This window comes from Mustela nigripes, chromosome 5 (assembly GCF_022355385.1).
Source record: "Mustela nigripes isolate SB6536 chromosome 5, MUSNIG.SB6536, whole genome shotgun sequence".
Taxonomy (NCBI): domain Eukaryota; kingdom Metazoa; phylum Chordata; class Mammalia; order Carnivora; family Mustelidae; genus Mustela; species Mustela nigripes.
Window position 1 is genome coordinate 62,359,714 of NC_081561.1, and position 26,249 is coordinate 62,385,962.

At 47.1% G+C, this 26,249-nt stretch overlaps 3 protein-coding genes across 13 annotated transcripts in view; 1 reads left to right on the forward strand and 2 right to left on the reverse strand.

The window, feature by feature from the left end:
* NFYA (nuclear transcription factor Y subunit alpha) overlaps positions 1–2,458 on the reverse strand; it is a 29,033-nt gene extending 26,575 nt beyond the window's left edge. For 3 of the 8 annotated variants that reach the window (XM_059400513.1, XM_059400514.1, XM_059400511.1), the window contains exon 1: positions 2,270–2,458. The gene's annotated coding sequence lies outside the window, so the exon portion shown is untranslated. The remainder of the gene's footprint in view (positions 1–2,269) is intronic. The other 5 variants (XM_059400512.1, XM_059400510.1, XM_059400516.1 and 2 more) reach the window with 3 other exon arrangements.
* A 197-nt stretch (positions 2,459–2,655) lies between these two features.
* Positions 2,656–8,367, forward strand: OARD1 (O-acyl-ADP-ribose deacylase 1). 4 transcript variants are annotated; one of them, XM_059400521.1, is made up of 6 exons: positions 2,656–3,025; positions 3,678–3,759; positions 4,098–4,242; positions 5,164–5,222; positions 6,266–6,378; positions 7,704–8,367. In XM_059400521.1, the coding sequence occupies exons 2-6, from the start codon at positions 3,721–3,723 to the stop codon at positions 7,804–7,806; spliced, it is 459 nt and encodes a 152-aa protein (XP_059256504.1). In that variant the 5' UTR covers positions 2,656–3,025; positions 3,678–3,720; the 3' UTR covers positions 7,807–8,367. The 4 variants fall into 4 exon arrangements, with proteins under 4 accessions (XP_059256504.1, XP_059256503.1, XP_059256506.1 ...); XM_059400520.1 differs by having other exon boundaries at positions 2,658–3,041; XM_059400523.1 differs by lacking the exon at positions 2,656–3,025 and adding an exon at positions 3,037–3,126.
* Positions 8,368–10,339: 1,972 nt separating this feature from the next.
* On the reverse strand, positions 10,340–21,819 carry APOBEC2 (apolipoprotein B mRNA editing enzyme catalytic subunit 2). Its single transcript, XM_059400518.1, has 3 exons — positions 21,538–21,819; positions 13,172–13,735; positions 10,340–10,771 (listed from the first exon to the last, which is right to left on the reverse strand). Exons 1-2 carry the CDS (start codon positions 21,693–21,695, stop codon positions 13,192–13,194), a joined length of 702 nt encoding a protein of 233 aa, XP_059256501.1. The 5' UTR covers positions 21,696–21,819; the 3' UTR covers positions 10,340–10,771; positions 13,172–13,191.
* Between the last annotated feature and the right edge of the window lie 4,430 nt (positions 21,820–26,249).

Genomic DNA, 26,249 nt, shown 5'->3' on the forward strand with positions numbered 1-26,249 from the left:
AGAGAAAGCTAGAGGCCAGAATACTACTTCTTGAAATTCCAGGCAAAGAAGTTCTTCTGCAGACAGGTGGAGGCTTTAGAGATGTTTAGCACAAGAGCAGCCAGACTCTAACTTGTAACTGCCTTTAAGAAAAGTCTAGTGAAAGTGCCCAGTGGTTTTAAAGAGGCTCTATATATCCATTTTTACATACCAAGGTTAAAACAATGTTTGGAAAACAAATATGTTCCAAAAAACATATCTGAACGCATCAAATGCATTCTAAAAACTGAAAACAAAAAAACCCTCTTCGAAGCTTTAGTAGTGGAGAGAGCACTGGACCAGGAAGAGTTTTCTGAAATTTGTCAGTTTCATGACCTTTAATGTGATCATAAAAATGGGCACCATATACTTAAGACCCAGTGCACTTGCCACGACTTAGAAGATGATTCACATGAATAAAAACTTTTAAAGTCCTGGGAGAAAAATCTTCCTTTCTTCCCCCAAATTCAGCTACTGTTGTACTGCAGAAGCCCAGAGTTCAGAAATTCATTTTTCAGACCCCAGAAAAAAACACACCCCAGGATTTCTTCCATCTGAACATCCAAAACCCAACTATTTCTGAAAATCCCTTATCAAGATATACAAGTCCTTTTACCACCTGGGCCTTCCAGCCTCAATTCTCCTGAGTACTGTCCAGTGACTTCCCCCACCTTTCCCCTCAAACACAGCGCAGTTTGGTGTCTCTGCACATGCTCTTCTCTGTGTCTAATGCCCTTCCATTCTTTCTTGTCGGAAGAAATTCTATTGTCATTTAAGGCCAATGAAAAGTGTGGCAACATCGAGTCTGACACCGAGGTTGTTAGTTCTCACACACCAGTAACTTCACAGAATTGAACTTGGCCTCCTTATAGCACTAAACTTTAAGTATTATTTAGTTGTTCACTTGTTAATCTCCACCAGGCAGTACGATCCTTAACTGACCTCTCCCTACTTTCTCCCCAGCATATAAAGTGATGCTTGGTACATACTAATTGCTAGAGACATGGCTGTCAAAGAGTTCTCACCCTAACGAAACCCCACAAAACTGTTAAGTTTCTACAAATACCTGAGTAGAAAACGTTAACATGGAATTAGAAAGTATGCTTAAAAAACAAAAATAATAAATCAAGAGATGGCTGTGGGCTGAACTAACGAGTCAAGCCTGACACATGCAAAGTGACACCGAAAAGTGAAAGGAAAAAGAAAAAAAAAAAAGAATTCTACATTCCCAAAGAAGGGAGAGTTCGCAAGATGAGCAACGGGGAAAACTAATAATATGAGAAACAAGTTGTGCAGCCTCCGGGAAAAGGAATGCGCAGGGCTGGCAATCTTCTAGAAGTGAGGTTCCAGGCACTGAATGCACTGGCGGCTGTACAGCCAGGACAAGAAAGGGAGACCGCTTGGTCGGACTCCAAGACGGAGGTGTGCGGTTCTGCCCGGGCGAGCGGGGCGGGGAGAAGAGGAAATGACGAGCCAAAAGGGGGTGGTAACGGCGCCGGGCCGGAGACCCGGGACGAGCGTGCTGAGAGGAGGGGCGCGGCGGGGTAGGGGAGTGGGCGCACTAACGGATCCCCCTCCCCTGGCCCGGGAGACAGCGGGGGCGGGCACGCAGAGAGCCAAGGCGGGGACGGGCTGGCTTCCTCTCCCCGCCGCACTCCGGGCCCTGTGGCCGCGGCGCGTACCTTCCCCAGGCCTCACTCGCGACCCAGGGGTACTGCAGACAGGCGGACCCGACTCTCGGAAGACTGGGGATCGCGGGCCCCGCGGGAGACTTCCCGTCCCGAGGGCTGGAGCACGGAGAGTGCAAGGGCGGGTTTCAGTTTTTTTTTACTGGAACGATCTGGAGAAGACCGCCAAAGCCCCGGGCGTGCGTGAACCTGAGTGTAGGGGCATTCGTGGCAGGCAGGCCACCAACCCCGAGCCTGGGCCTGACAAACTGGGCTTAAGAATCGGGAGAACGGGGAGGCATCCCCAACTGGCACAGGCACCCTGCAAGAGTGTGAACCCGGAGATGCTCGCTCCCGAGGGCGCCATCCTCGCGCGGGGCGGCCCCCTGCAGGCCCCGGCCGAGAATGGCCCGGGACATTCACAGGCCCGGGGCCAGGGCCGCCGGCCGCCCCGCTCGGCTAGGCTCAGCTAGGCTCCCGGGGCTCGACGGGCGCCTGGGCCTCTCCTGAGTGGTCAGCGAGACCCGCCAATCGGGGCGCTGGGGCCGGCTCTGGGCCGCTGGATATTGGCTCCTCACACTCACCGTGCCTCGCTCCCCCGGTTCGCTGCCCGCGCTGATTGGCTCCAGTACCGGACCCCGAAACCCAATCAGAGGCTCCAGCCGCCGCTGCCGCCGCCACTGCCGCTGCCTCGCAAAATGGCGAACCCGAACAAAGGGGAATCGGGCCTCCCTCCAACCGCCTCCGCGCAGGCGCCTCTGAGACCACGCCCCCTAACCCCAGCATCGGGCTTGCCCCACCCCCAGTTGAAGGAGCACCGCGCAGGCGTGTCCTGAAGCCACGCCCACTTCCCTGATTTGACACCATCGCCGGCTAAAGGAATACGCAGGCGCCTTCTAGACGCGCCAGATCCTTGAACTCAAACACCGCCCTAAACATAGTACTACGCAGGCGCTAACTATCTCCTCTGCCAAGTGCCCTCCCCTTTCTCTGCGGCCGCTGGAGACACACCACTGGGGCTCATGCGCAAGCGCCGTTCTTCCCCACTTGCGGTGGGCTGTCTCATTACGCATGCCCGGACGGCGGCGGGACATTCCACGGATTTTACCGCCGGAAGTCCGGCGGCCATTACCAAAGAGTGGGAGTTCGGCGGGCTAGCTAGAGGGGCTTGTTTCCGCCCCGCTCCTGGGTGGTGGGCGGCCATTTTAGGTGCGTGCCACTAAGGGCTGTGGCGGGATTGGCTCCGCGTCTAGGTTCGTCTGCTGCTTCCCACCTACCAGGGCCGGATCTGGAGCCCGTCACCGCGGGGCGGGACCTCGCAACGGCCGACTCTTTTCCAGGTGAAGGGTAACCCCGGTACGTTGAGGCTTTGAGCGAGCCTTTCTGCTCCTTTTCCCGGGACCCCAGGACAGGCTGTACGCCCTCGCTGACCCGCCCTAGGGTAGGAGACAGAATGGGAGGCCTCTCTAGACTCCTTCCCTTGTTCCCCCAAGAGCCGGTGGGGACGAGTCTTCCTTGAGAGTCTTGCTTTCCCTCTTCAGAGCTGGCGGCTCGGCAGTACACTCCCCTGGTCCGGACACTCTTCGTTTGCGGCTCTCGGGACTGTGGCCAAGTCCCTCCCTTTTTCCTGTGGGCCACACCCACTGGGGAAATACTTTTATGGTCAGGCCGAGAAGAGGAGACTGTCCTCAATGCGCCTCGCTCGGGCGCGGAGAGAGGAGGAGGCGCCTCGTGGAGACCGCCTTCTCTTCGCCGGCCGAGCGGGGCGCTCCAGGAAAGCGCGAAATTCGAGCGGAGGCTGGCCGCCTCTGGACCTAGCCATTCTTCCTCATCCTTGCCCCAGGGGAGTTTTGTATTACTTCCTAGAGGCTGAACGAGCTCACATTCAGCGATAAATGGTGGGGGAAGAAATTGCCAAGTGGGTAACCAGAGCAGCTTGAATAGAATATATTCAGCCGCCTAAGCATGTTTACTTCCTTTTTTCCTTCTCAGAGCCGAAGAGACACTTAAGTTCTGGAAATAGCAACTCAATATCATGGCCGGCAGCCCTAATGAAGATTCAGAAGGAAGCAGAGTGCGTAACAACTATTAACTTATTGGTGAACTGAAATTAAGAATAATTGAGGTCAAAAGCATAAACACTTTTTAATTAAAGCAATAATTGAATTGTCTTTCTTTCCCGCCCCGCTCCAGCCGATTTACTTCAGAAGGGCTGATACAGTCCTAGGCAGAAACCGTGCATCACTTTCCTTTTACAAACACTTTAATTTGTTGTAGTTCCTTAAGTTCTGCAGGTCGGGTTTTAAATCACGGAGGGACAGTGGTGGGAGGTTCAGTAAAGGGAAATGAAAGAAACAACTTAGTGTTTTTCTGTATCGAATAAAACCTTTTCTTTCCCTTTTGACATTTTAGATCACTTATGTGAAAGGAGACCTTTTTGCATGCCCCAAAACAGACTCTTTAGCCCACTGTATCAGTGAGGATTGTCGAATGGGTGCTGGGATAGCTGTCCTCTTCAAGAAGAAATTTGGAGGGGTGCAGGAACTGTTAAATCAACGTGAGTTTTAAAAAACCGCTGAATTAGTCTGCCCTGTCGAGAGCATCTTGATCTCCTGTTATATTTTAGTTATTAGACAGGTACACATGCAGAGAGTGGGGTTCCTAACCACTGAGTACTTGTAAGTACTCAGGTTTTTCTCTACAGAAGTAGCCTCTAGTTTGGGTCTTTATCACACCAACCTTGAATTCTTATAAAGGTTTCTAATCTCTCTCTGTCCTAAAAGTTTGTTGATACTACTCCACTTATTAACCGAAGTGTTTAGCTTGGGTTCTATAGGTATTAACTCAGCATTCAGGATCCTCTGTTTACCCATATTGTACTTAGACTTCTCAAAGAGGAGTTTAGAAACCTCTTCCTCACAGACCCTTCCCATCACTTTCTACCAGAGATTTTAAACCAAGAGAAGTGTTAGATCCACCTGTAGAGCTTCTGAAACAATTGCTGAGATCACAGTCCAGGCTTATTGGGCCAGTCTCTGCTGGTGATTAATTTAAAACAATTTCTTACTGTTTTTTATTGTAGTTCTTTATAAATGTGACACTGTCTCTTCATTGAAAACTCATTAGTAATTAGGAACTTTTATACATCTGTGTTCTCCACAATGCTTAGCATAATAACTCTTTGTATGTGAAAAAAATCATTAAAGTTTTTAAAGCGAATATGGGTGTATTTGAAAATATGGTCAGGACAAAAGATGGGGTAAGAGGAAAATGAGCAAAAAATAAAGAAAGCTGGAAGTTAAGGAAGGCTGATAAGGAGGAAAGTGTTACAGGGACTGTTTCTTCAGAAGTGAAAAGTATTTTTAGCTCTGAAGTGAACTCAGATCTGTAAGGATTTTTTTTTTAATTGAAGAATGCAAATCGGTGCTTTTATCTTTTTATTTTTTTACCCTTCTACTATTAAATAATTTTTTCTTAGAAAAGAAATCTGGAGAAGTGGCTGTTCTGAAGAGAGATGGGCGATATATATATTACTTGGTAAGATGGGGGTCATTTCTCACTATGTCAATTCTCACTAGGTCATAAGCTCTGGTGAACACATGGGCTGTACTGTATTTGTTGATCATGATTCTAGACAACCAAAGATGACAAAAAGCTTTTGATCTTATGCTCACTCAGATCAAGTTGGAGCACTGGGTTAGAAAGGAACCTAAGGCTGCATCCCAGCTCCGTGGTGGAGAGTACTGTGACAGCCACCAAAAGCCTCTGTTTTAAGACTTGGAAAAGTTAGGGATGTCCCACATACTTTAATTCTTTCCTAATTATAATGAGATAGAACCAGTAATGTCTCAAAACACATATTGCCCAAAGGAGTTATCTCCCTCTCCTCTGTTGAATGCAGTGCCTGGTATTACTTAGCTCTTTTCCTGCCTTTTGCCTCAATGTGGGTTTCTTTCACTGTCAATGGTCTTCAGGCCCCAGAAGGAGTGCAGAGTGCAGGTTCTTGGTGATAGTGCTGGGTTACTTAGAGCAACCAACCCACTACATATGTGATTTGGACAGCACACGGAGTGGGGACATGTCCTGAGGCCTTTGGATGTTCTCCTTAAAGCCAGTGTGACTTCCAGTCTTGTTTGGAACACTACCAGTTTCTCTTTGTTCATTATAGAGAAACAAAAAGCATATATGTGGTTTCTAAATAGACCTAACAGGAAGTTTTTAGGTGGTATTGGTTCTTCCTTGTTGCAGATATATTGCTTATCTCGGGGAAGTGGCACAAAGACTTTGACCTACCTTGCTTAAAAACAATAGACAATAGGCACTGCCTGCTAATCTGGGCTTCTTCGGAAAAGGAAAGGTTATCACATGACAGTGTCTGGGTTTCTCGGGCTTTTTTTAGTAGATTTTCCTGAGGGCCTCCCATTACTGGGAAAGACAATATATGACATTTGTCATCCTGCTCCAAACTCTCCTGTAGAAATATATTTATTTTAATTATCAGGATGTTGGGAGAATGTGATGGCTCTTCTTTGGCTGTCATTTTGGACTAATGGAAGTTTGAATTCATTCTTTGTACTCAGATTACCAAGAAAAGGGCTTCACATAAGCCAACTTACGAAAATTTGCAGAAGAGTTTAGAGGCCATGAAGTCCCACTGTCTGAAGAATGGAGTCACCGACCTCTCCATGCCCAGGCAAGGAAATCCCAGGCCCTGAATAAAGACTTTTAATTGTGTGGTGGAATTTGCCGTCTAACTTGAAAGCTTAACTCAAAATATAGGCTTATATTGAAAAACTGAATTGAAAAACTTCTAACAATCAGTGAACCAGTGATTAGCCTTTAAGCTGCATTATATTCGTTTCTTAGCCTGGGTTGAATGAATCAGGATAATTAAAACACCCCTGCTTCAGATTACTTCATAGGGAGGACCTGTTGGTCAATCACCTTTGTTGAATTCTGGGTGTCTTCTGCCTGAGGAGACTGAGGCTCTGTTCTTGAAGCAGTAAAGGCCTAAGAACCAAGACTGAGCAATTGTGATTTTCTTCTGGGCCACTTCATGTGTCCCAAGCTTGTTAATCTGGTGCAAAGAAGGTTGTAAATTACCACTGCCTTTTACACTGCATGCTTGTGTTCAGTGTGGGTAGTAGCCAGAGGATATGTCCCTTATGTAATGTCTTAGATCCTTGCTATTGGGAGCTTAAGGGAATGGCTTTGGGGGTGCAATATACTCTTTATTTACTTTATTTTTAGGAACTAGGCTTTGGGTCATTTCTCTTCCTTTCAGTCTAATTTTGAGTCAGTGCTGACCATGTGTGCAGATTTGTTTCAAGCCCCAAGTTACTTATGAATGTAGCTACAAAATCCTTCATTTACCCTGGGCTTTAATGTATTCGTGTCTTCCGAATCAGAAACTCTTGTGTGTTTTTGTCATAATTTTTTTAGGGACTTAATTATCAGACTGTATGAAATTAGCCATTTTAAACTTTTTACCCCTAGGGATATTGAGGATCAGTAGAGTAACATCTTAGAAGAAAGGTGCCAGATAGGAGAGTTTTGTGGACTTGACTCAGGTTTCTCACCTGAACTGCAATCAGCTTGGCATTTCCCAGCATTTCATTTTGATTTCTTTTTTGCAGAGATCCTGTCCTTTGTCTCTCTTTTTATCTTCCTTAGCATTTCATTATCATAAGTGTGTTTTTAAAATCCCAGCTAGTTTTTATTAATAGCTAAAGAATGATAGTCTCCCATGTCACCGCAGGTACTTTCTCAAGGTAGCCTCAAACAACTGAGAAGTGGCATCTTACTAGCAAAAGAGAAGCAACAGCTGTTGGATGTTGGGGCTATCTAGGAACAGCCTTAGGTGACTCACTACAGGAATTCACTTCCAAACTCCCACCATAGTTGTGAGGCCAGATCATTTGTCTTTATGCTTTGGATGGGTGCAGCCCAAAGGAAGGTGAAGAAATGATTTCCTAGGTACCTTCATCACAATCTGTGGAGCTGTTTTGTCTTTTTCAGAATTGGATGTGGTCTTGATCGTCTGCAATGGGAAAATGTATCTGCAATGATTGAAGAGGTGTTTGAAGCCACAGATATCAGAATTACTGTGTACACACTGTGAACAGATGTGTGCTGTGGATGTGTTCGTGGTCTCCTGTCATCCCTACTGAACCGTAGCGCTGGACGAACTGACGGAAAACGGTCTGAAGAAAGTTTCATGTGAAGTAGTCTGTGTTACAGGCCAGACTTGGGTTGCTGTATTCTCATGATGGGACTGGGATTCTGGAGGAGGGATTGCTTGGGAAATGTTGCTGTGATTTTTTTTTCCACATTCAGGAAGGTAAGGAGTGGAATGCCCCATATTAGGCAAGGATATCAGAGATGTTGGGCCTCTGACCCGTTTTGATCCAGGATACTTACCTGACTTGTTCAGCTTGCCACTAGGTGGCAGCATTGATTCTACTTCTCTGCTGTTAATAAGAAAAATTTCAGGAAGGATGAACATTTCAATTAGTTTTGCATTTTTTGTCATTTGTGAGCTTGCTTGGTATTATCCTTATGTCATATTCATCCTAGGAGAGAATTATGGGTTTGGTTTTGTTTAAATTACAAAAATGAGTCTTAACATTGTTAACAAGAAATTTGTGGTGACAGAAAAGGAAAAATAAATATTTTTTTCTTAGGGGGTCCAGTGAAGTTCTGTGCACATGGCTGTTGTTCTGGATGTGGTAATGGAGGATTTGCCTGTAACTAATTGGGGAAGAATCAGACAAAGGATCCTGTGGGAAGAGTAGCAGGATGAGAAGAAATAAGAACAGATAAGAACTATGGGTCAGCGTTACTGGGAAGGGAGGTGTTTAGAATTTCCTCGTGGTGAATTCGTCCTCTCTTCTGTCTACCACATAACATATGTGATTAAATGGGTCTGAATTCAGTCATGGAGCAAGTAAAGTAATGTATATGAAATGTCTGCTAAATTGCTTAGGGTGAGTAATGACTCAACAAATTGATGGTTCTCAACAAAATCCTTCATGACTCTTTTAAGAAAAAGGCCCACTTAAAAAATTCTAGTTTGGGGTGGGGTGGGGGAATTGGCTAGGTTTCTTGGTGTCATTAAGCTGCAGAGGATTGTGATCGTGCAGGAATCATAATGGGATGAACAGTATATATTAGTCCCTTTTTCTTTAGCTAAGAGAGCAGCACTTTATACATTCCGGTGTTTACAGTGAGAGAATAGGTTCCTGGATTCAGGAGCAAAGGTATTGGGAAAACTACTGGAATTCTCTTTTACCATTACTATGGTAGTAAGAGTTAAAACAGGGCTGCCTGGCTAGCTCCGTCGGTAGAGCATGCAACTCTTAAGGTTGGGATCATGAGTTCAGGCCCCACATTAGGCATGGAGCCTACTTAAATAAAAAGTTAAACTAACCAGACCTACTATTGATTTTCTCACTAGGGTGAATTCTGGGTATGTTGTAGGACTTGTTGCTTTCTCAAGCATAAAAAGAACTGGATTTCAGAAGGGGCTTGTTGAAACACTAGGAAAACACCAGTTAAATATAATCTTTGTACTTTAGACTTGTGTTCTTATCACACTGTAGCATGATAGGAGGCAGCAGTTTCAAAAAGTATTTCACTTTTTCTGTATCTCTGGAACAGACAAGTTCATATCGTTGGGGTAGGAGTAGTGCAGGGCCAAGTTCATTGTTGAACTTAGACTGAGGTTTTTGAAGCTTTGCTTCTGTCCACATACAGTAAAACTGAAGGGGAAAAAAGAGAATGAATACACAATACAGAAAATGAGAGTGGGATGGTAAGAGGAAACTTAGAATCAAAGTATTTTGTTTAACTATGCAAATAAATCTTCCCTCTTGGCTCAAAACATTGGTTTTGTAGGCTTCTACATTTAAAGGGATTAGGATTAATTTTTTTCATGGAATATGAGCCTTTAAGATTCTTCAAACAAAGACTACTCTTGGGAGGACTGACTGTTAAGTGGAATTCTGAGATTCAGTGGAGATGTGATAAAGTGCTCTGTCATTTGCCGATAGTCTGGGGGTCAAATTCTGATGACTTATCACACACGAGGCTTGGAAGAAGAGGCATGGCATGATAGAATGAGCACAGTATTCCTGGAAACCCAGTTACAGTTTGGCAAAACCCAGAAATTTGTACGTGAAGTTTTGCTTCTATATAGGACTCAAGCCTTGGAAGAAAGAAGACTTGACACCATCCTGCTGTCACCATCAAGTACCACATACCAACTAATCTACAGGGTGTGTGTCTCAACATTGAAATCCTACTTATTTTCTTGATCAAGTGGTTAATTGCTTAAGTAGCAATAAGAACATGGGTATCTTATAAACAGATTTCCCCTGCCCTTCATTTCACCCTCTGCCATATTCCTTGTCTTCAGAGAAGGGAAGAGGCATTCATTTACAAGTAACCTCAAAAAATACTTGACAAAGGTCAAGATGGGTCGGAAGTCGGCCTGGGAGAGTTAGTATCCTGTGTTGCCTAGACAAGCACTGGGTTAAGCCTCCCTTCCACTTTCTATTGTCATCGCTTGGCTCATAGCCTGGGAGCATCCCTATTCCTAGGACAGTTCACTGTTCCTAGTAACTTCTAAATGCCCGAGTTCCTTAAAAAACCTGTTCACAGAGAAACCACACCACTTTTATTAATGTTGCTATTTTTCTTTCTTAAAAAAAAAATCCAACTTCACATAAAATGCATTTCTGGACATATTTCAAAGATCTGCACAGACCTTGGGTCTGAGGTTCTTTGCCTCAAGCAGCCCATTTGGGGAAATAAGTAGGCCCTTCTGCCCCTCAGATGCCTGATGCCCATATATGGTTGCCGTTTCTTTCTTTGCAACTCACTTTCCTCTTTCCCAAGAGCAGCCTTAGGGAGAGCCATGGCTTAAGTGATTTACAGCATGAACAGTGTATTTGGAGTCCTTGGAGGACCTGTGCATTAGGATTGGTTGGTGTCCAATGTTGTCCAGCTCAAGTGGTATTGGGAAGTCAGGCATGTCCCAGATGGCCATACATGTCACTGCTGTCTCCTGGTGGCAGCAGGCAGACCTAAGTGAGAAAAGAAAGCATGTTACTGAGAGCCCACTGGCCCCAAACAATGAATTTTCTTTTGAGCTAGGGTTTCTGCCTGCCCTCCAAGCAAGTTTGAATTTCTCCCCCACAGTCTCCTGTGATTGCCACTTTACACGGCATTAGGTGTGTTGTGTTCATGTTTTGGTGTGGTTCATACAGAGAAAGCCCCAGAAGATCCCTACTTTAACTAGAGTTAAATATATGGTTAAGTCCTATTCTGTCATTTTTCTTTTAAAGATGGAATAAGAAAAGGCAAATTTTCTTTAGCAAATGCCCATTTCTTAGTATTTTAATTAAGCAGAATTGTTCTTTTGGGCTTTGAGATTACAACTCGATTTCATGCCAATTTTTTTTTTTTAACTTGGTACATTTTAACCTTTCCCTTCAGGAACATGAATAACAGCATACAGGGAAGCATGTTAATGGATCCAGATAATACGGTTATGTACAATAACGGAAGGAGGCTAATAGTGTGGAACATGTCCAATAATTTATTTAAAAATAATTTGACTTGGAAGTGGACTTTTCCCTCAAACAGATTAATCTATTTTATTTCCATTTACATTAGCATAAGATACAACCCTCAATTATCTAAAATTAAAAGCTCCTTTTAATCCTTGAAATGCTTAATTTTTATAGCAGACTTAGCTATCTAATTACTCAACTTAATGGAAAAACAACAGTACACACACACACACACACACACACAGGACTTGCTGGCTAGGCAGCTGGAAGAAGTAGCCTGTGGCTCTGAAAGGTGTTTAAGAAGAAAGTATACTATAGTTAAGATTAAACTACCAGTCATCATTCTGGAGAGTCTATGTAGGCTCTATAATTACAGTGATAACACCTACACTAATAAAACCTTCAAGGAATTTAAAAGTTTATTTTGTATTTTCAGAGGTCACCATTAAAAATCTGTTTTTACGACTCCTCACCACCACTCAGAGTGGTATCTAATTTTATGTGAGCAGAGCACAACATGGTATTACTTGACCTATTACTTTGGGTAGGTACTTTTTGTAAAAAATGGCTTAAAATTGTGTCTTCTCAGATTGGTGAGTGCTCAGGTGAAGAATTACCCGGCACCCTGTGTGCATGTCTAATAGCAGACACCTGCCAACATCATACTCCAGAACACTGATATTTCCCAAAACGTGTCTATGACACCACCTCTTCTCTTAAGAATATTGAGAGTGAGAGACACCAGAAATAAATTGAATAGCTTCATGGAGGCATGCTGCTTTATGTTTTATTAATACGTGAATTGTTCCAGAATTAAAATTGGAGAAGAGGGTGGTAAAAGACCCTTTTCTCTGTTTCTAGAGGATTTTGATCATAACTCGGGCCTTGTGGGGGGACTTGGTTTTAGCATTTCTACGGGAACAAACTAGATGAGACCAAACTCGAAAAAAGTTAGCGAAGGATCTTTTACCCTCTTTCCTGAGGGTAATGGGCCTGTTTGTATGAGAGTCTAATTTACCCTCAGCAAGAGGCCAAATTGGCCTTAATTGTGTCCTAATTATTTGCTTAAATAGCTAATCTTAACTTCCAGTCCTCTGATCACATCTTGATATCTGTAGGAGGCTATGTCTGAGCTGCTGTCTAATTTATAAACCTCTTTTTAACTCTTTCATCATTTCTGCATAAAAACATGTTGCTGTGATAGCCCCATTCCTGAATTCCACATTTTTTTTTATCAGCTGTGCTGAGGTCTTCTCAAAGTAAGAAAAATGTTCTTGCATTATACATTCACACAAATTATTGGTCTCCTTCAAAGCGGAACCATTTGTTTGAAAACATGAAAGCGTCTCTGGCAATAAATAAATAAGCTGAATACAAATCCATTTGGGGACTTTCAAAAGTACCAAAGATAGAAAAAAAAAAATGTCCCTAAACAAATGAAAAACCTCTATTACAGGGCACGGAAGGGTAAACTTGCAAAAAGGGGTGAGGGTAGGGTGTCCAGAAGGTGTCCAGAGTAAGTCTGGACTCGTGCCCATGGGGGCATGCTTATGGAGTGAGGGCTCCTCTCTGCTGTTCAGTAACAGGTACTTGCACCACCCAGATCTGACCACAGCAAGCCATTCTGTTTCACCAAAGCTTTCAGATTCCTGTCAACACCTTGAGTATTCCAAGGTATGGGAAAACTTCATTGGATACAAAAGGGTAGAAGCGAAAAGGGCTTAGGGAGAGAACCTGAGGAAAGAGAAGAGGAAATGGGGTCTCCTAAAATGTTTTTACAGCCAACCGAAAGCAGAGAAATGCAGTTCGTCGGGGTAGGGCGACAAACCAAACCTACCCCTCATCCCACCTGCCCTCCAGCCTTCTACCTTAGTGACGGGCTAGGGACACAGCCGTGGCGCCATGACTCACGTGAGGCTGGGCCCAGAGGCCTACTTCAGGATGTCCGCCAACTTCTCCTCATAGTACAGGAAGTTCTCCTGAATGTCCCCCCAGGGCTCAAAGGCCTTGGATTCGCCCTCTTCCTGCTCCACAAAATTCTGCCAGACGTACTCGAAGTCCTGGGGCTTCATGATGCGCAGCCGGCAGCCAGCCTCCTTTAGCTTCCTCAGGGCGGCCTGCACTTCGGGCTCCTCCCACATGAAGAGGCGCCCCACCAGGATGAGGAGGCGCAGGTTCTTGGTCTTGCCGAGGGTTCGCAGGATGCGGTCGGCGCAGGCCGCGCAGGGGCTGGATGACACGTACCAGGTGACGTTGTAGCGCAGGGCCGGGTCGAAGGAGGGCAGGATGGTGTTGAAGAAGGCCTCCTCGGCGTGGTTGGTGGCGTGCTCGTCTTCCAGGTACCCCCGGGTGGCCTGCACCTGGCCTCCCTTGGCCTGCGTTTCAACCACGTAGCACAGGAAGGTCTTGTTCCGCCCGGAGCTGTACTCCACATTCCGGAACTGGAACTTGAAGTAGTTGACGGGAAGCCTCTCCCTGTGGGACGAGGGGGCAGAGGGACGGGAGAAGAGAGAGGGATGAGCTCCGGTTCCTCGGACCAGCGGGGAGCAGGTGGCTCTCCAAACTCGGTGCCTCGGGGCACGAGGGCCCTTTCTGTCAAAACAGGCCTTGCCCAGGCTGACGACAGGGACAACAACAACAACAAAAAGGAGGGAATACAGAAGGGTTTATCTGGAGGAGAGGAGAGAAGTTGGAGGTGCACGTTCCAGTCACCCCAGTAGGGAGACAGTAGGGAAGGTTTCCAAACCCTCCATCATCCCTCCAACACACAGCACACTCCTACATTTCTGAATGAGTCACTACTTCACCCGGCGACACATCAGAACCACCCAGAGGACTCGGCACTTGTCAGAGCCTGGGCCCCACACCAAAACAATGAAATCAGAATGTCTAGAGGGGACCCAGGCACCAGTATTTAAAAACAAAACAAACAAAAAACCACTCTCCAGGTGATTCTAATAGGCAGCCAGGTTAGAAAAGCAGTGTTCTAATAGTAATCTTACAAGGTAGCAAGCATATAAAATTTCTCCTGCTAGAAGAAGATGAAGATTTTGCAGAACATTTCCTGCTTCCATTTCTCTTCCCTGCCACTCACTGCTACTGTATCTCAGGCATGGCTCGGCCCACCACTCAGTGCCCTTCCAGTAATTGTTTCTCAAGTCTGGCTTTTCCTGCAGGTGAAGGGGTTGTCACACGATGAATGTCCAAGATTTTTTTTTTTTTTTTTTTTTTTTTATCTTTGAGAGTACCTTGGTATGCTATAGCTTGTATAGTCATTTCAAAATCATAAAAGACTTGGCCTCTGCCCTCCAGATGCATCTAATCTAGCAGCTCGACTCTAGCTAAGAGCATTCGAAAACTGCTGATTTTTTAAATTGCATAGGGAGCATGGAGGATGTGGGATGAAGGTTCCCTAACATTTAGCCTTGATTCAGAGGGCAACAGAGAACTGTTACAGGCTCCTGAATAAAGAAAGCCGTAATGAAAGTGATGTCCATGGAAGATGACCTGGTAGATAGAGTGAGGCTGGGAAAAAGCCTGAACTGAAGCAAGCCTGCTTGGTGTCTTAGGACGTCAGACTTGGTGATGACTATGTCCAGTGGCTTCGAGGGTGGGCTGGTTGATTAGGAAATGAAACCTGCAGAAAAAGGTCAGGTTTAGGAGAAAGTTCAGTAGTAAGAAGGAGGGGGAGATCCAGGTTTCAAAAGGGGTTAGAGAGGGCATCAGAATTGATTGTTTCTATCTTTATGTATGTCTGCATCTCTCTAAAATAGGGAAGCCTTTTGCAGGTTAGGAGGCCAAGGGGAACAAGGAGACTTTCACAGGAGAGACTGAAAATATCACAGGAGAGGAGGGGATTGAGTCCTGGCTTGGGCAGGCTGAATGTTTTCTTTTCTTTTTTTTTTTTTTTTTAAGATTTTTATTAATTTACTCATCAGAGAGAGCGAGGGAGCATAAGCAGAGGGAGCAGCAGGCAGCGGAGGAAGAAGGCTCTCTGCCAAGCAAGAAGCCTGATGTGGGACTCAATCCCAGGACCCTGGGGTCATGAACTGAACCAAAGGCAAAGGCTTAACCCACTGAGCCACCCAGGCATTCCTGAGTGTTTTCTTTTTAAAAAATGTAATCTCTGGGGGCACACCTGGGTCGTTCTTTCAGTTAAGCTCCCAACTCTTCGCTTCTGCTCAGGTCATGATCAAGCCCCACGTTGGGCTCCCCTCCAGATACCCTGATTTCATTGGGTTTGTATGGGGCCCAGGCATTGACATTTGTAGAGTCCTCTGGGTGGTTCTGATGGGCTCCATGCTCAGTGGAGAGCCTGCTTAAGATTCTCTCTCTCCCTCTCTCTCTGCCCCTCCTCCCCTCATGAACTCGCTCTAAAATAAATAATCAAATAAAATTTTAAAAAAGGTAATCTCTGTGGTTGCCCCAGAAGATATCTTGTGGCAACCATTAACCCCACTGTTACTTCTCTACATGCCTTCCCTTTCTAACTCGTGGGACTACAGGGAGCTCCCGGGTGTCCCAGGGCCTTGGCTTCTTAGGGATAAGCAGCAGGTGCCAAAGAGCTATGTGAACATGAGCTATTTCCCTGAAGTACTCCCTGCCCCCACCATAAAATTGTCTCCACCCAAGTTTCCATATCTCTTCCTGTCAAGTTAAGTTTCCATTGTGGAGATGGATATGTTTGAGGACCTGGCCCCAGGATTCCTTCAGGCACTATATTTAGCTCTCTAAACCCCTCTGTCCCTGATTGGATGTGTTTATTATTTACTTAACATTTCGGAAGAATGGATGGCCTGATGATTCCCCTCTCCTGTTTCAATCCCTATTGGGAGTTCACTCATACTGAGCTCTCCCCAATTAAACTCACACTATAAGACCACTCCTGGATTTTACAAGTTGCTAAATGGTCCCTTCACTTCCTGGAATGGCTTTTTATTTTTTCTCCTGAGAAGCACAGAGCTTATCTTTCTTGCCCAAACACTTTGTGCTCTTCAAGGCCTTCTGCCAGACATCCCCTGCCCCCAAGCCTAGTCCAGAGCTGTGTGTATGATGGATTCTCAGGCGAAACCCTTGGAAGTATTCATGACTATGTGGTTGATTGGGGTGTCCCCAAAGTTGCCTGTGTGACCCCCCCCCCGGGTTTCCTTCTGGAGCTCCCAAAAGCTTTGCTCCAACTTTGCCAAATATAGCCCAGCCAAGACCGTGAATTTGGCCCAGTATGCCATTGCAAATTGGCTGGCTGGTCTGAGGCTGCTGCTTTTCCCAGCTTCTCTTAAGCTCTGATGTTTTCCCCTCCTCCTCTTCCCTTTGCAAGAGGAGAGGACCCAGAGAAACCTGAAACCCAAGGGAGAGGAAGAAAGTTCACCTCTATAAATACCGGTTTCCCTCCCCTCTGGCAGGCAGCCCCATAGTCTACTCCATGCCTCAGCAGAGGCTTCTGGACTAGCTGCCTAAGGAAGGGAAATACTTTCAAGAAGAAAAGAGAAGTCAGGGAGGGTCTTGGCTCCCAGTCTTTCTTTTGGGCTTGCTCAAAAACTGGGCTTTCTTGGCTTCTCAGTGGGCTTCTTGCTTTTCCAGAAGGAACATAAAGGTCAAATAAAGTTTTTTGGGCCTCCCACAGGCTGAAACAGCCAGGCCCTGGAGAGGACCCAAGAGAACAGAGGTGGAAAAGGTCTGAAATCTCTCCAGGGAGCTAGACAACATGGCCACCTCGGGTGATTTTATAGAATCACAAAATAAGTCAACACTGTTATGCCTGCTAGCGGAAGAAAGGAAAACAGTGACACTAATTTCTTAGATAATCGCAAACGTCTTTTCTTCTTTTTTCTAATAGCATGATGCCTGAGTACTGTAGTGACTTATAGCCTTTATTCTTGCCCCCAGCGGGTGTTTTCCTGCTGAAATGGGGTGTGCGTGTGCCTGCGTGTTGGAGTGGTGGTCGGGAAAAATATGCTAGTAACAGATTTCTTCACCTGGATTCAGTTACAGTATCAGGCACAAAAACCAAGAGGGTTATTCCCCCCTCCCCTGCTTCTTCAAGCACTCCTTCCTCATACTTTCTGCAGACATGTCACTCATACTTCATCTGCTGAGACCCAGCCTCCTGGGTCTTGCAATTCTCTAAGCAGGAAACCAAAAATCCTAATCTCTGGGAAAGACCATTTAGATCACGGTTGACTTGGTGGAGGGACAAGGGTTGTGAATATTTCTTTCACATTTTAAAATATTTGCACTCCCTAAGCATAAATCTATACATAAAAGAGAGCAACCTGGACGATAGTAGAAGCTCTGAGATGGAACATTTGCTCCAAAATGATCCATGGAGTGGAAAAATCTACTTACAGATCATTGAGTGTTGACTTGGTTCAGATTTTCTCACCAGATCTCTCGTGATCTACTTAAAAGAGGCAGACGTGCTGGTTTCCGTCTCCTTCTCCCTTTTCCAGACCACTTGCAAAGTGGATGCTAGGGAATGGGCCCAGGAAGAAGGAGGAAAGAAGCAGACTTCTAACAGCCCAGATGGGTTTTGCCAGGCTGCTGGCTCTAGGGTTGTAATTCTGGATGGGATTCTGCCCAAGGTAAGCCCTGAGCCCCTGCCTTTCCCCTGGGAGGCATTGTCTTCACACTGGAGCTCTGAGTTTCCCCCACCCTCAGTGGAGGCCAGGGTGGCCAGAGTCGGTGGCTGTCTTCTGGTTTTCCCTGGAACAAGCCTCCCCAGCATGCTTTGGAGCCCAGGGTGAGGTGTGAGAGGCTTGCAGGATTAATGGCCAAGTCAAAGGCCTCCACTCCTTGCTGTCCCTTCTCCTCCGAACCCTGCCTTTCCTCTCCATGTGACCAGAGTAAACCACTGGCAGCTAAAGAAGCAGCTGAAAGGACAGTCACAGTCTGTGCCATTTATCTCTCTTCCATACCAATCCCTCTGCTTGCAGGTTGAGCGTGATGCAAATCAGATACAACACAACTAGAAACAAACAAAGACAAACACACAGCCAGAGGTCCTGCTGGGCAGAGCCATAGTCGCTCATCACTGGGGTGGAAAGATGAGAAGACAACTAATTCTGGTGCCCCAGAGCTTCCCTAAAGCATGCGGGAGCTGAGAGGCACGGATCTGAGGAATTCTCTTCTATGCTGAGCGCGCCTGGCTCTTCAGAGATCTTGACCTGCTCTCCTCCCAGAAACCCTCCCCACAGCTAGTTCTTTACCCTAATGGCTGGCAGAAAGACTACCAGACGATAGGAGTTCATTCATTAGTTAATTTATTTATTTAACAAGTATCTACTAGGAGCCAGGCACTATTGGTGGTGCTGGAGATAAAGCAGTTTAAAGTCCCTATCCTCGTGGGGAAAACGGGCAGCCATAAATGATTCCTATTCAGTAAATATGTGTCAAATACAAGAAACCTCCCATTTACGGCTTTTTTTAGATGCAGTGTGGTGACTTGGAGTCAGACAGTCTTGGGGTTTATGCCCTACTCCATCCATTAGTTTTGGCCAAATTACTCATACCTCTGAGCCTTGGTTTCCTCATCTGGAGGATAGGTCGAGTAACCCCACCCCTCAGAGTCTGGACAATGGTCAACACTCCAGAAATTAAGGCTGGTACTGTCGGGTGGTGGCTTCTCTGGGCCTCAAATCTTACCCCTCAGAGCTGAATCTTAAGCACAATCCTCTCTACTTTTCTTCTTGTAGTTAGAGGGCTCTTTCTTTCCTGGGTGTGCTGGTTTAACAACCAGCTCTGTGACAGGAAGGGAGGAAGGGAGAAAGAGAGAGGAGGAAGGGAGGGAGAGAGGGAGGAAAGAAAATACTCATTTCTAAGGTTTGCTGATCTTTGTAAACACTCCTGCTCTGGAGATTTCAAGAAACCAACATGAAGTCACTGAACACAGAGTTGGAAAGGGATGCGCACAATTGATTCTCGGTCATCGTGAGTTGGCTTTGGTACACTACTGTAGTTTTAGACCTTTTTCTAGCACTTTCTACCATGTAATTTTGTTAATGTTCTTAGGTCTTCTTTCTATCCCAAGTGCCCTATTCAAGCCAGAGTCATGACAAGTGGGGCATATCTTCTTATTCCTACCTAGTACACCTGCCTCACTCCTGACTATTTCTCAAAACCTGTCTGCTCTTCTGCTAGCTTGCAGCCCAAATCTAAGAAGCCGTACAGACAGACTCATCCCCTCTGGGAGTCTCGGCTAGGAGAGGAGCTACTTTGCTGACCCCCTTGATGCCAGGGCATCTGGAGAGGAAAGAAGGGGAAAGCTGTTCCCTCATCCTGTCTCTGCACAGACACAGCCACACCTCTGGGCTATTTTAAGCCATCTGTTTACCCAGAGGGGCCCAGGAGACAGATCTCCACAGCTGTTACTTGTGGCCAGGAAACACTCAGAGCTCCACCTCCCTCCTGAACTACTCTCAGAGCACCCAGAAAACTGCCCTGCTGCATCTCTTTTTCTGAGCCTTGGGTCAGAGAAGCCTCTGAGCCCCGTTGCCTCACAGATGGAGACAGGTGGAACCCTGTTTGGGAAATCTGGGACCCGGAATGAACAAGAGCCCTGTGGAAAGAACACTTGGCTGGAGTCAGAAGAAGAACTGCTACTTACTGGTTCTGTGGTCTTGAACAAATCATGCAATCTCCCTGACTCAGTTTCCCCATCTGTAGAGAGGCAGTAATCCCCAGCATTGTGCTGAAGGTTGAATGGGCTCACACGTGTGCAAGCATGCAGTGATCATAAAGCTCTGGGTGGATATAACTTGCATCAGAGGATTTGACCATTATGACCAACTCCCCTGGGAACCCAAAGCATGTTCAATTGAACATAGTCTAGTTTTGTTCCAGACCTATCCTGCCGCTGTGCTGGGGAGACCGCAACTGTTGGCAGGGTGGGTGTGCCCATGCCTGTGTGTAACCAAGGGCAGCATGGACCAGCAGACTTAGGGGTGAGGAAAAGGATCTCCTTCCATAGAGGACCACTGGGATTGTGGACTCTCCTGACCTGGTAGCCCTAGGCTTTCCCTAGGTCTATATTAATCATGCTCTGCTGTTTCTTTAATCCTAGGACAAAGAGGAGACATTCGTTTGTTGAGCACGGGTGAACGCAAGTTCCAGGCTCTTGCCTGAATTCTTCCCTCAGGTACTACGGTGCGTTTTTCCCTCAGGTTCTCTTAGAAATCAGAAAGTGTCTGAGCTGGAAGAGACCTTAAGGATTAACTTAGTGTAACTTCCTTATGTTACAAATGACCAAACTGAGGCCAGGGCTGGAAAATCAATTGTCAAGCTTAAAACAGCAAGTCTGGAGGACCACCCGGGGCTCCTCTGCCCCCTGGGGGCACCATGCCTCCATTCTTCCTGAAATTTCTCCTAGTGTGGACCTTACTCTGCCTGTGGGCATTGTTGGCGATTTCCATCAAGGAAGCCTTGGGGTTGAGGGAGGCAATGTAGTCCTTTCTTATTCTTGGCCTACAAACTTTGCCAGGTTTTTTGCAAAAGGAACAGAGAAGAAAAAGGAGGAAGGACAACTTGGTTTTATTCCTGGAGAAGGCATAATCTGGACAAGACAGAGGGATCCTGTACGTAGGCCCTGAGACCCTTTGTTTAGGGTCCTTTTTCTTCCTTGGTGCTTGGCCAAGGGCAGTATACCTCTTCTGGCCAGAAGCTCCTGGGCCTGGATGATGACCTGCGCTGTAACTACTCTTGCCCTTGGGGCAGATGTGGAGAACCCCTGGGCAGACTTGATTCAATATGAAAAAAAAGCTTCTCACTCAGCCTTAGGAAAGAGAGGATCTGTTTTCCCTGTCTTAGGATCTTCCATTCCAGAGAGAAGCTCTAGAGAAAAGTGAGAGCCATACAGAGAGAGGAGACCCCCACTCAGCAGTGAGGAGAATTGAGGGAGAAGGTACTTTGACCAGGACCATATTTAAATTTGTCTGGGTCATCCCATGTCCTTATCTAATTCCCTGGAACTAGACAGCCTGTACCCAGAGAGGCAGGTTGATAGCCCGCTACCAGGAGGCCTGAGCAGTGGTTTTATTCTCTGGGGCCTTGTCTCCGGGGAGCTGCTCCTACCTCCCCCTGGGCGTAGGTGTTGCCTGAGAGGCCAAGAGAGATTTGCTGCGGTCCCCCCCACCCCACCCCCCATAGCCCCCACCATGCACGGTAGACTCCTGGCAGCAGGACTGTGACGCTGACCTCTTCTGTTCCCATCCTGAATTTCCCCAGCCTGCCCCCAGCCCACACTCTTCTGGGGAGGAGGCAACCAGACCACACCCAGCTCTCACCCTGTGACAATCTCAAAGGGAGGCAGTTCAATCAGCTCCTTCAGCTTCTCAGGGTCATCCAGATTTTCCACATCCTCACCATTCTGGGAAGTGGGTGCGGCAGGCTCAGCGGCCGCAGCAGCCCCAGCGGCCCCAGCAGCCTCTTCTTTCTGAGCCATGGAGGGGTGGTGGCTCCGCAGGCACTGAGAAAGGGGAGAGGCAGCGAGTTCCCAAGGCCAGGGCCTGGCGGCAGAGTCCCAAGCAGCTGTCAGCAGCTAAACCTGCCTGGGGACAACGGGAAGAGGAGCGGGCAAGCCAGGCTTAGTGTTGTCACCTCCTGGCCACACAGGCTTTATAACAGGAGCCCTCAGCCCCTCCCCCAGGCCCTCGCCCTCTATCTTTTTTTAATTGAGTGACAGCGGGTGCCGGGATGGGGGGAATGGAAAATCTGGCCACTAGTATCCCCTATTTATCAGTAAGCAAAGACAGGAAGCTGGCAGGTGGGGATGGCAAGGCCTGCTCTCCCCTCCCCCACTGGCTCACACATATATTCATACTCTCTCCCTCCACCTTATATCCTTCCCTCTGTTTCCCCATGCAACCCTTCTAGCGCCCCGGGGGTCTGTCTGGGGCGATGGAGAATGGGATAGAGGTTGGGCATCCTGAGATTTAGGAGAGATGCTCTCAGAAGTGCAAGCAGGGTGAGGTTTGTGTTGACCAAGGGTGCCTGCAGAGAAACCCTGCCCCATTCGCCTGCAGAGACATTGGTTCAGGAAAGGAGGGCCCTGAGATGGGATAGGATAAGAACTTGCAATGTGGAAAGAAACCATGGAAAGAAAGGGAACAGATGCTAATTTGCCAGTTATGGCCCCATAATGCTATGTTGGTTCTCAATCTCCAGTAGTAACAATACTGCTATTTACAAGCTTAGAGGTTATTTGTTTATTTATTTATTTAAGATTATGACAGAGGGAGACACAGTGAGAGAGGGGAATACAAGCAGGGGGAGCAGGGAGCCCCATGTGAGGCTCCATCCCAGGACCCTGGGATCATGACCCAAGCCAAAGGCAGATGCTTAACAACTGAACCACCCAGGCGCCTAAGCTCAGAGGCTTTGAAAGAGGACATGGCTTATGTGTAAAATCAGACTTACTGCTCTCAACAGCCCCGGAAGGCAGTGTGTATCATCCCTTGTTTCATGTACGGGAACTGGGACTCACAGAAATGATGGTTAAGGGCCTTGCCTGAGCTCATACAGCCCATGAGTGGGAAAGCCAGGATTCAAATCCAGGCTTTTTTACCAGGATTTGAAGCCTGGACATTTGACCTCCAAACTGTGTTTCCTCTAAGTCGGTCCTTTATTCATTTAACAAATATTTGTTCAGCATTTACTATATGCCAGGTGCTGTTTCGGGTACTGGAATATGGCCCAGAACGAAACAAATGAAAATTCTTGCCCTCACAGAGAGTGCCCTCTGTGCCCTTGCCCTCACTTGAGAGTGTTGGACAATATACAAGATAAGTGATCTATCTATCTGTCTATCCCTCTATCTCTCTTGTCTGTTTGCTGGTGTTAAGTGCTAAGGAGAGAAGGCAGGTTAGAGGGACAGAAGTGTCAAGGGGTTGTGTGGTATTTTTATAGAGTGGCCAGGGAAGGACTTTGAAAAGCAGACAACTGAGAAAAGATCTGAAGGTTATGAGGGAAATATGCTTTGTAAAGAGAAAGTGGTCCAAGGGGAGAAAGAACAGGTGCAAAGGCCCTGAGGTGGGATCATTCCTTGTGTTTTTGAGGAGCAAGGAGATACCTGTGCGGCTGGAGAGTCCTAGGATATAAGGCCAGAGATAAGTAAGGGCTAGATAGATATGGCCTTATGGACTTGTCAAGGACCTTGACTTTTTCTCTGAATGAGATGGGAAGCCATTGTCTTTGAACAGATGAAACGCATGGTTTGATTTATATTTTTACAGGATCACCCAGGCTGATTGGTTGAGAAGAGGGCAAAGGTGGGAAAGACGAGAAGCAGAGGGACCAGTTACAAGCCTGTGAGCTAAACCAGCATTGGAAGATCTATGGATCACATTCCATATGGATCACTTTCTCAGTTCCCATCTTGGATGCTTAGCAGAGGCCACAGGTGTTTATGTTTGGGGCAGCATGAAAATTCTAGACCATTCTCAGGGCAGTGGAAGGCTGGGGTCAGGGTCACCTAGAGGTTGAAAGTGAGGAACCTGGAAACTTCAGGAACTGCTGGAACCCAGCACCAAGTGGGTTGGGTGGCGTTGATGGAAAGGGAGGGTAACCTTCCATGGTCTGCCCAGAGAATAGAAGTCAGGTCAGTTTGGAGTATCTGAGGCTTTGGGGCTCTCTCCCCAGGGAATTCTGAGCCACACAGGGCCCCATGAGTAAGAGGCCAAACATTTAGGTCATCCTGGATGGTCATGGTTTCTACCTGTTGTCCAGGAATTATTACTACTGGTGCCCCTTGCATTCTCCAGAGCACTCTGATAGCCACCATAAACTAGCTGGTTCTCCTACTTCATAGGTTTGCTACTGAAAGCATTTACTCTGAGATTATTTTTTTCAGGTGTTTTTTCCTGGGTGTTAAGCACGGAGTGGTAGGAGTAGTGCCTGTGTCCACAAAGAAAAGGCGGTGATCGCTGATACATGGCGGACCCACATTATTCATTGTCATCCCACAAACACATAACAGTTCCATGCCAAGAGGTCACTTCCTTCTTTTATTTGATCAACACTTAATCAAGGGCTCCTGTGTGCCAGGCGCGGTGGGAAATGGCAAGAACACAGAGAAGCATGAGGTGCAGTCTGGCCGGGGCGTCCTGTCTTCAACTTCACCGGGGCCTTGGGCACGCACTGTGCATTCAGTTGTCACGCCAGCAGGGATCACTGGCCTTGGTTTGCAGTTACAGTTACCTTCCTGTGGCTCAGGAAGGTGAAGTCAGGTGTAAAGATCACACAAGGATGTAAGTCCAGGTTCTCGGAAAATAGTTCTTATCTCCAGGGCGCCACCCAGCCAGCTCTGATGAAAGCCTGTGTAAAGCTGTGAAGGTGGGTGTCCCTCTCCTCCTTCTGGGTCACAGCTGCAGTGGGGGCTTGGAACAACCAAGGCAGAGCAAAAGGTCTGCGGGGAGGCAAGTGACCAGGAGGGATCCTTTCAGGGCCTTATTCACCCTGTGGGAAGGATTTCCTCCTTGAGGACAGGTTTTCTTCTTTTCTTTTTTTTAAATTTATTTATTTAAGATTTTATTTATTTATTCGAGAGAGAGAGAGTGAAAGAGCACAACCAGGGGGAATGGCAGAGGGAGAGGGAGAAGCAGGCTTCCTGCTGAGCAGGGAGCATGATGTGGGGCCCGATTCCAGGACCCTGGAATCATGACCCCAGCCAAAAGCAGATGCTTAACTGATTGAGCCACCCAGGTGCCCCAAGATTTATTTATTAGAGAGAGGGAGAGAGCGAGCAAGCTGGGGAGAGGAGCAGAGGGAAAATAAGGGAGGGGGGTAGACTCCCTGCTGAGCATGGGGCCTGTTGTAGGGCTGGATCCTGCAGCCCTGAGATCATGAGCTGGGACAGAATCAAGGGTAGGACACTCTAGAGTAGGACACTCAACTGACTGAGCCACCCAGGCACCCTGAAGACGGGAAACACGGCACAGATATTTTGGCTGTCCTGTATAACTCAGGATTGGTTTGGGGGGGGGGGATAAATCCATGCTCATGAGCCCATCTCGGCCTTGATTCACTGTGTGATCTTGGCCAAATCACTAAGCGTATCTGGGCCTTTGTGCTTCCTTCCGAGTTATTGTCCAAGACGGTCAAAGGGATGGAAATGAGAAGAGGAGACAAGACAGTCTCCTGTGAGGGTGAAGATGAACAATGTCATGAAAATTTCCTGACTCTGAGTGTTGGTGGGAGGTGGGACAGAGGTGGACCCAGCTGGTCCTTTCTGAAGAGGTGACCCCTCGCTCCCACCACACCCACATACCCTTTTTCCTTTGATACTTGGGAGAGCACTCTGGGTCCTCCCTTGGACTGATAACTGACAGCTTCCTTTTCCACGGCTCCTCTCCAGCCCTCACCTCTGCCCTCCATCCCTGGAGGCCCTCTGAGCTAGCTCTGGCTATTTATGGCACCTCCTGGGGGCCTGGTTCCTGGCTGGTCCCTGGTTCTCCTTTCCAAGTCCTACCAGTTTCCCCTGCTGGCCCCAGAGCGCAACAGCTAATCTGGGGATCAGGTGCCGGGAGCTTGGCTCAGCCTTCTGCAGCTGCCACTCTACTCTTTAGGGCAGGCATTCCCCAACCCCCCTGTTAACACTTGGGTAAGTTTCTATCCCTTTGCCCCTCCTGCAGAGGAGGAGACACAGAAATAAGGCATCTAGTTCAAGGTCACAGCAGGAGTCTGTGGGTTGCTGGAATTTGAACCCAAGTCTGTCAGCCTTCAAGTTCTAGGCTTTTCCAACTGTGTTATGCTGCCTGGAATTCATTAACAGGGAGCACTGACATTAACACAGCCCTTCGTGGGGGCCTGACACTGGTCTCAGCAGGTCATGTCAATTAGTCCATTTACTCCTCACGAGGATGTTGGGGTAGGTATTAATTAATAGTAATTACTCTCATTTTATTAGTGAGGAATTTGAGACCAGAGAGCTTAAGTGACTTGGCCAAGGTCATGCAGTTAGTGAGAGCAGAGCTGCGGCCTGCCAGAGTCATGCTATTGC

Excerpts from the sequence above, each read along its gene's own strand:
- OARD1 (XM_059400521.1), top strand. The coding sequence starts at position 3,721 with ATGGCCGGCAGCCCTAATGAAGATTCAGAAGGAAGCAGA. Across the intron at positions 4,243-5,163 it reads GCAGGAACTGTTAAATCAAC|AAAAGAAATCTGGAGAAGTG; the intron begins GTGAGTTTTAAA and ends ATTTTTTCTTAG. Across the intron at positions 6,379-7,703 it reads ACCGACCTCTCCATGCCCAG|AATTGGATGTGGTCTTGATC; the intron begins GCAAGGAAATCC and ends TGTCTTTTTCAG.
- APOBEC2 (XM_059400518.1), bottom strand. The coding sequence starts at position 21,695 with ATGGCTCAGAAAGAAGAGGCTGCTGGGGCCGCTGGGGCTGCTGCGGCC. Across the intron at positions 13,736-21,537 it reads CCCTTTGAGATTGTCACAGG|GGAGAGGCTTCCCGTCAACT; the intron begins GTGAGAGCTGGG and ends CTCGTCCCACAG.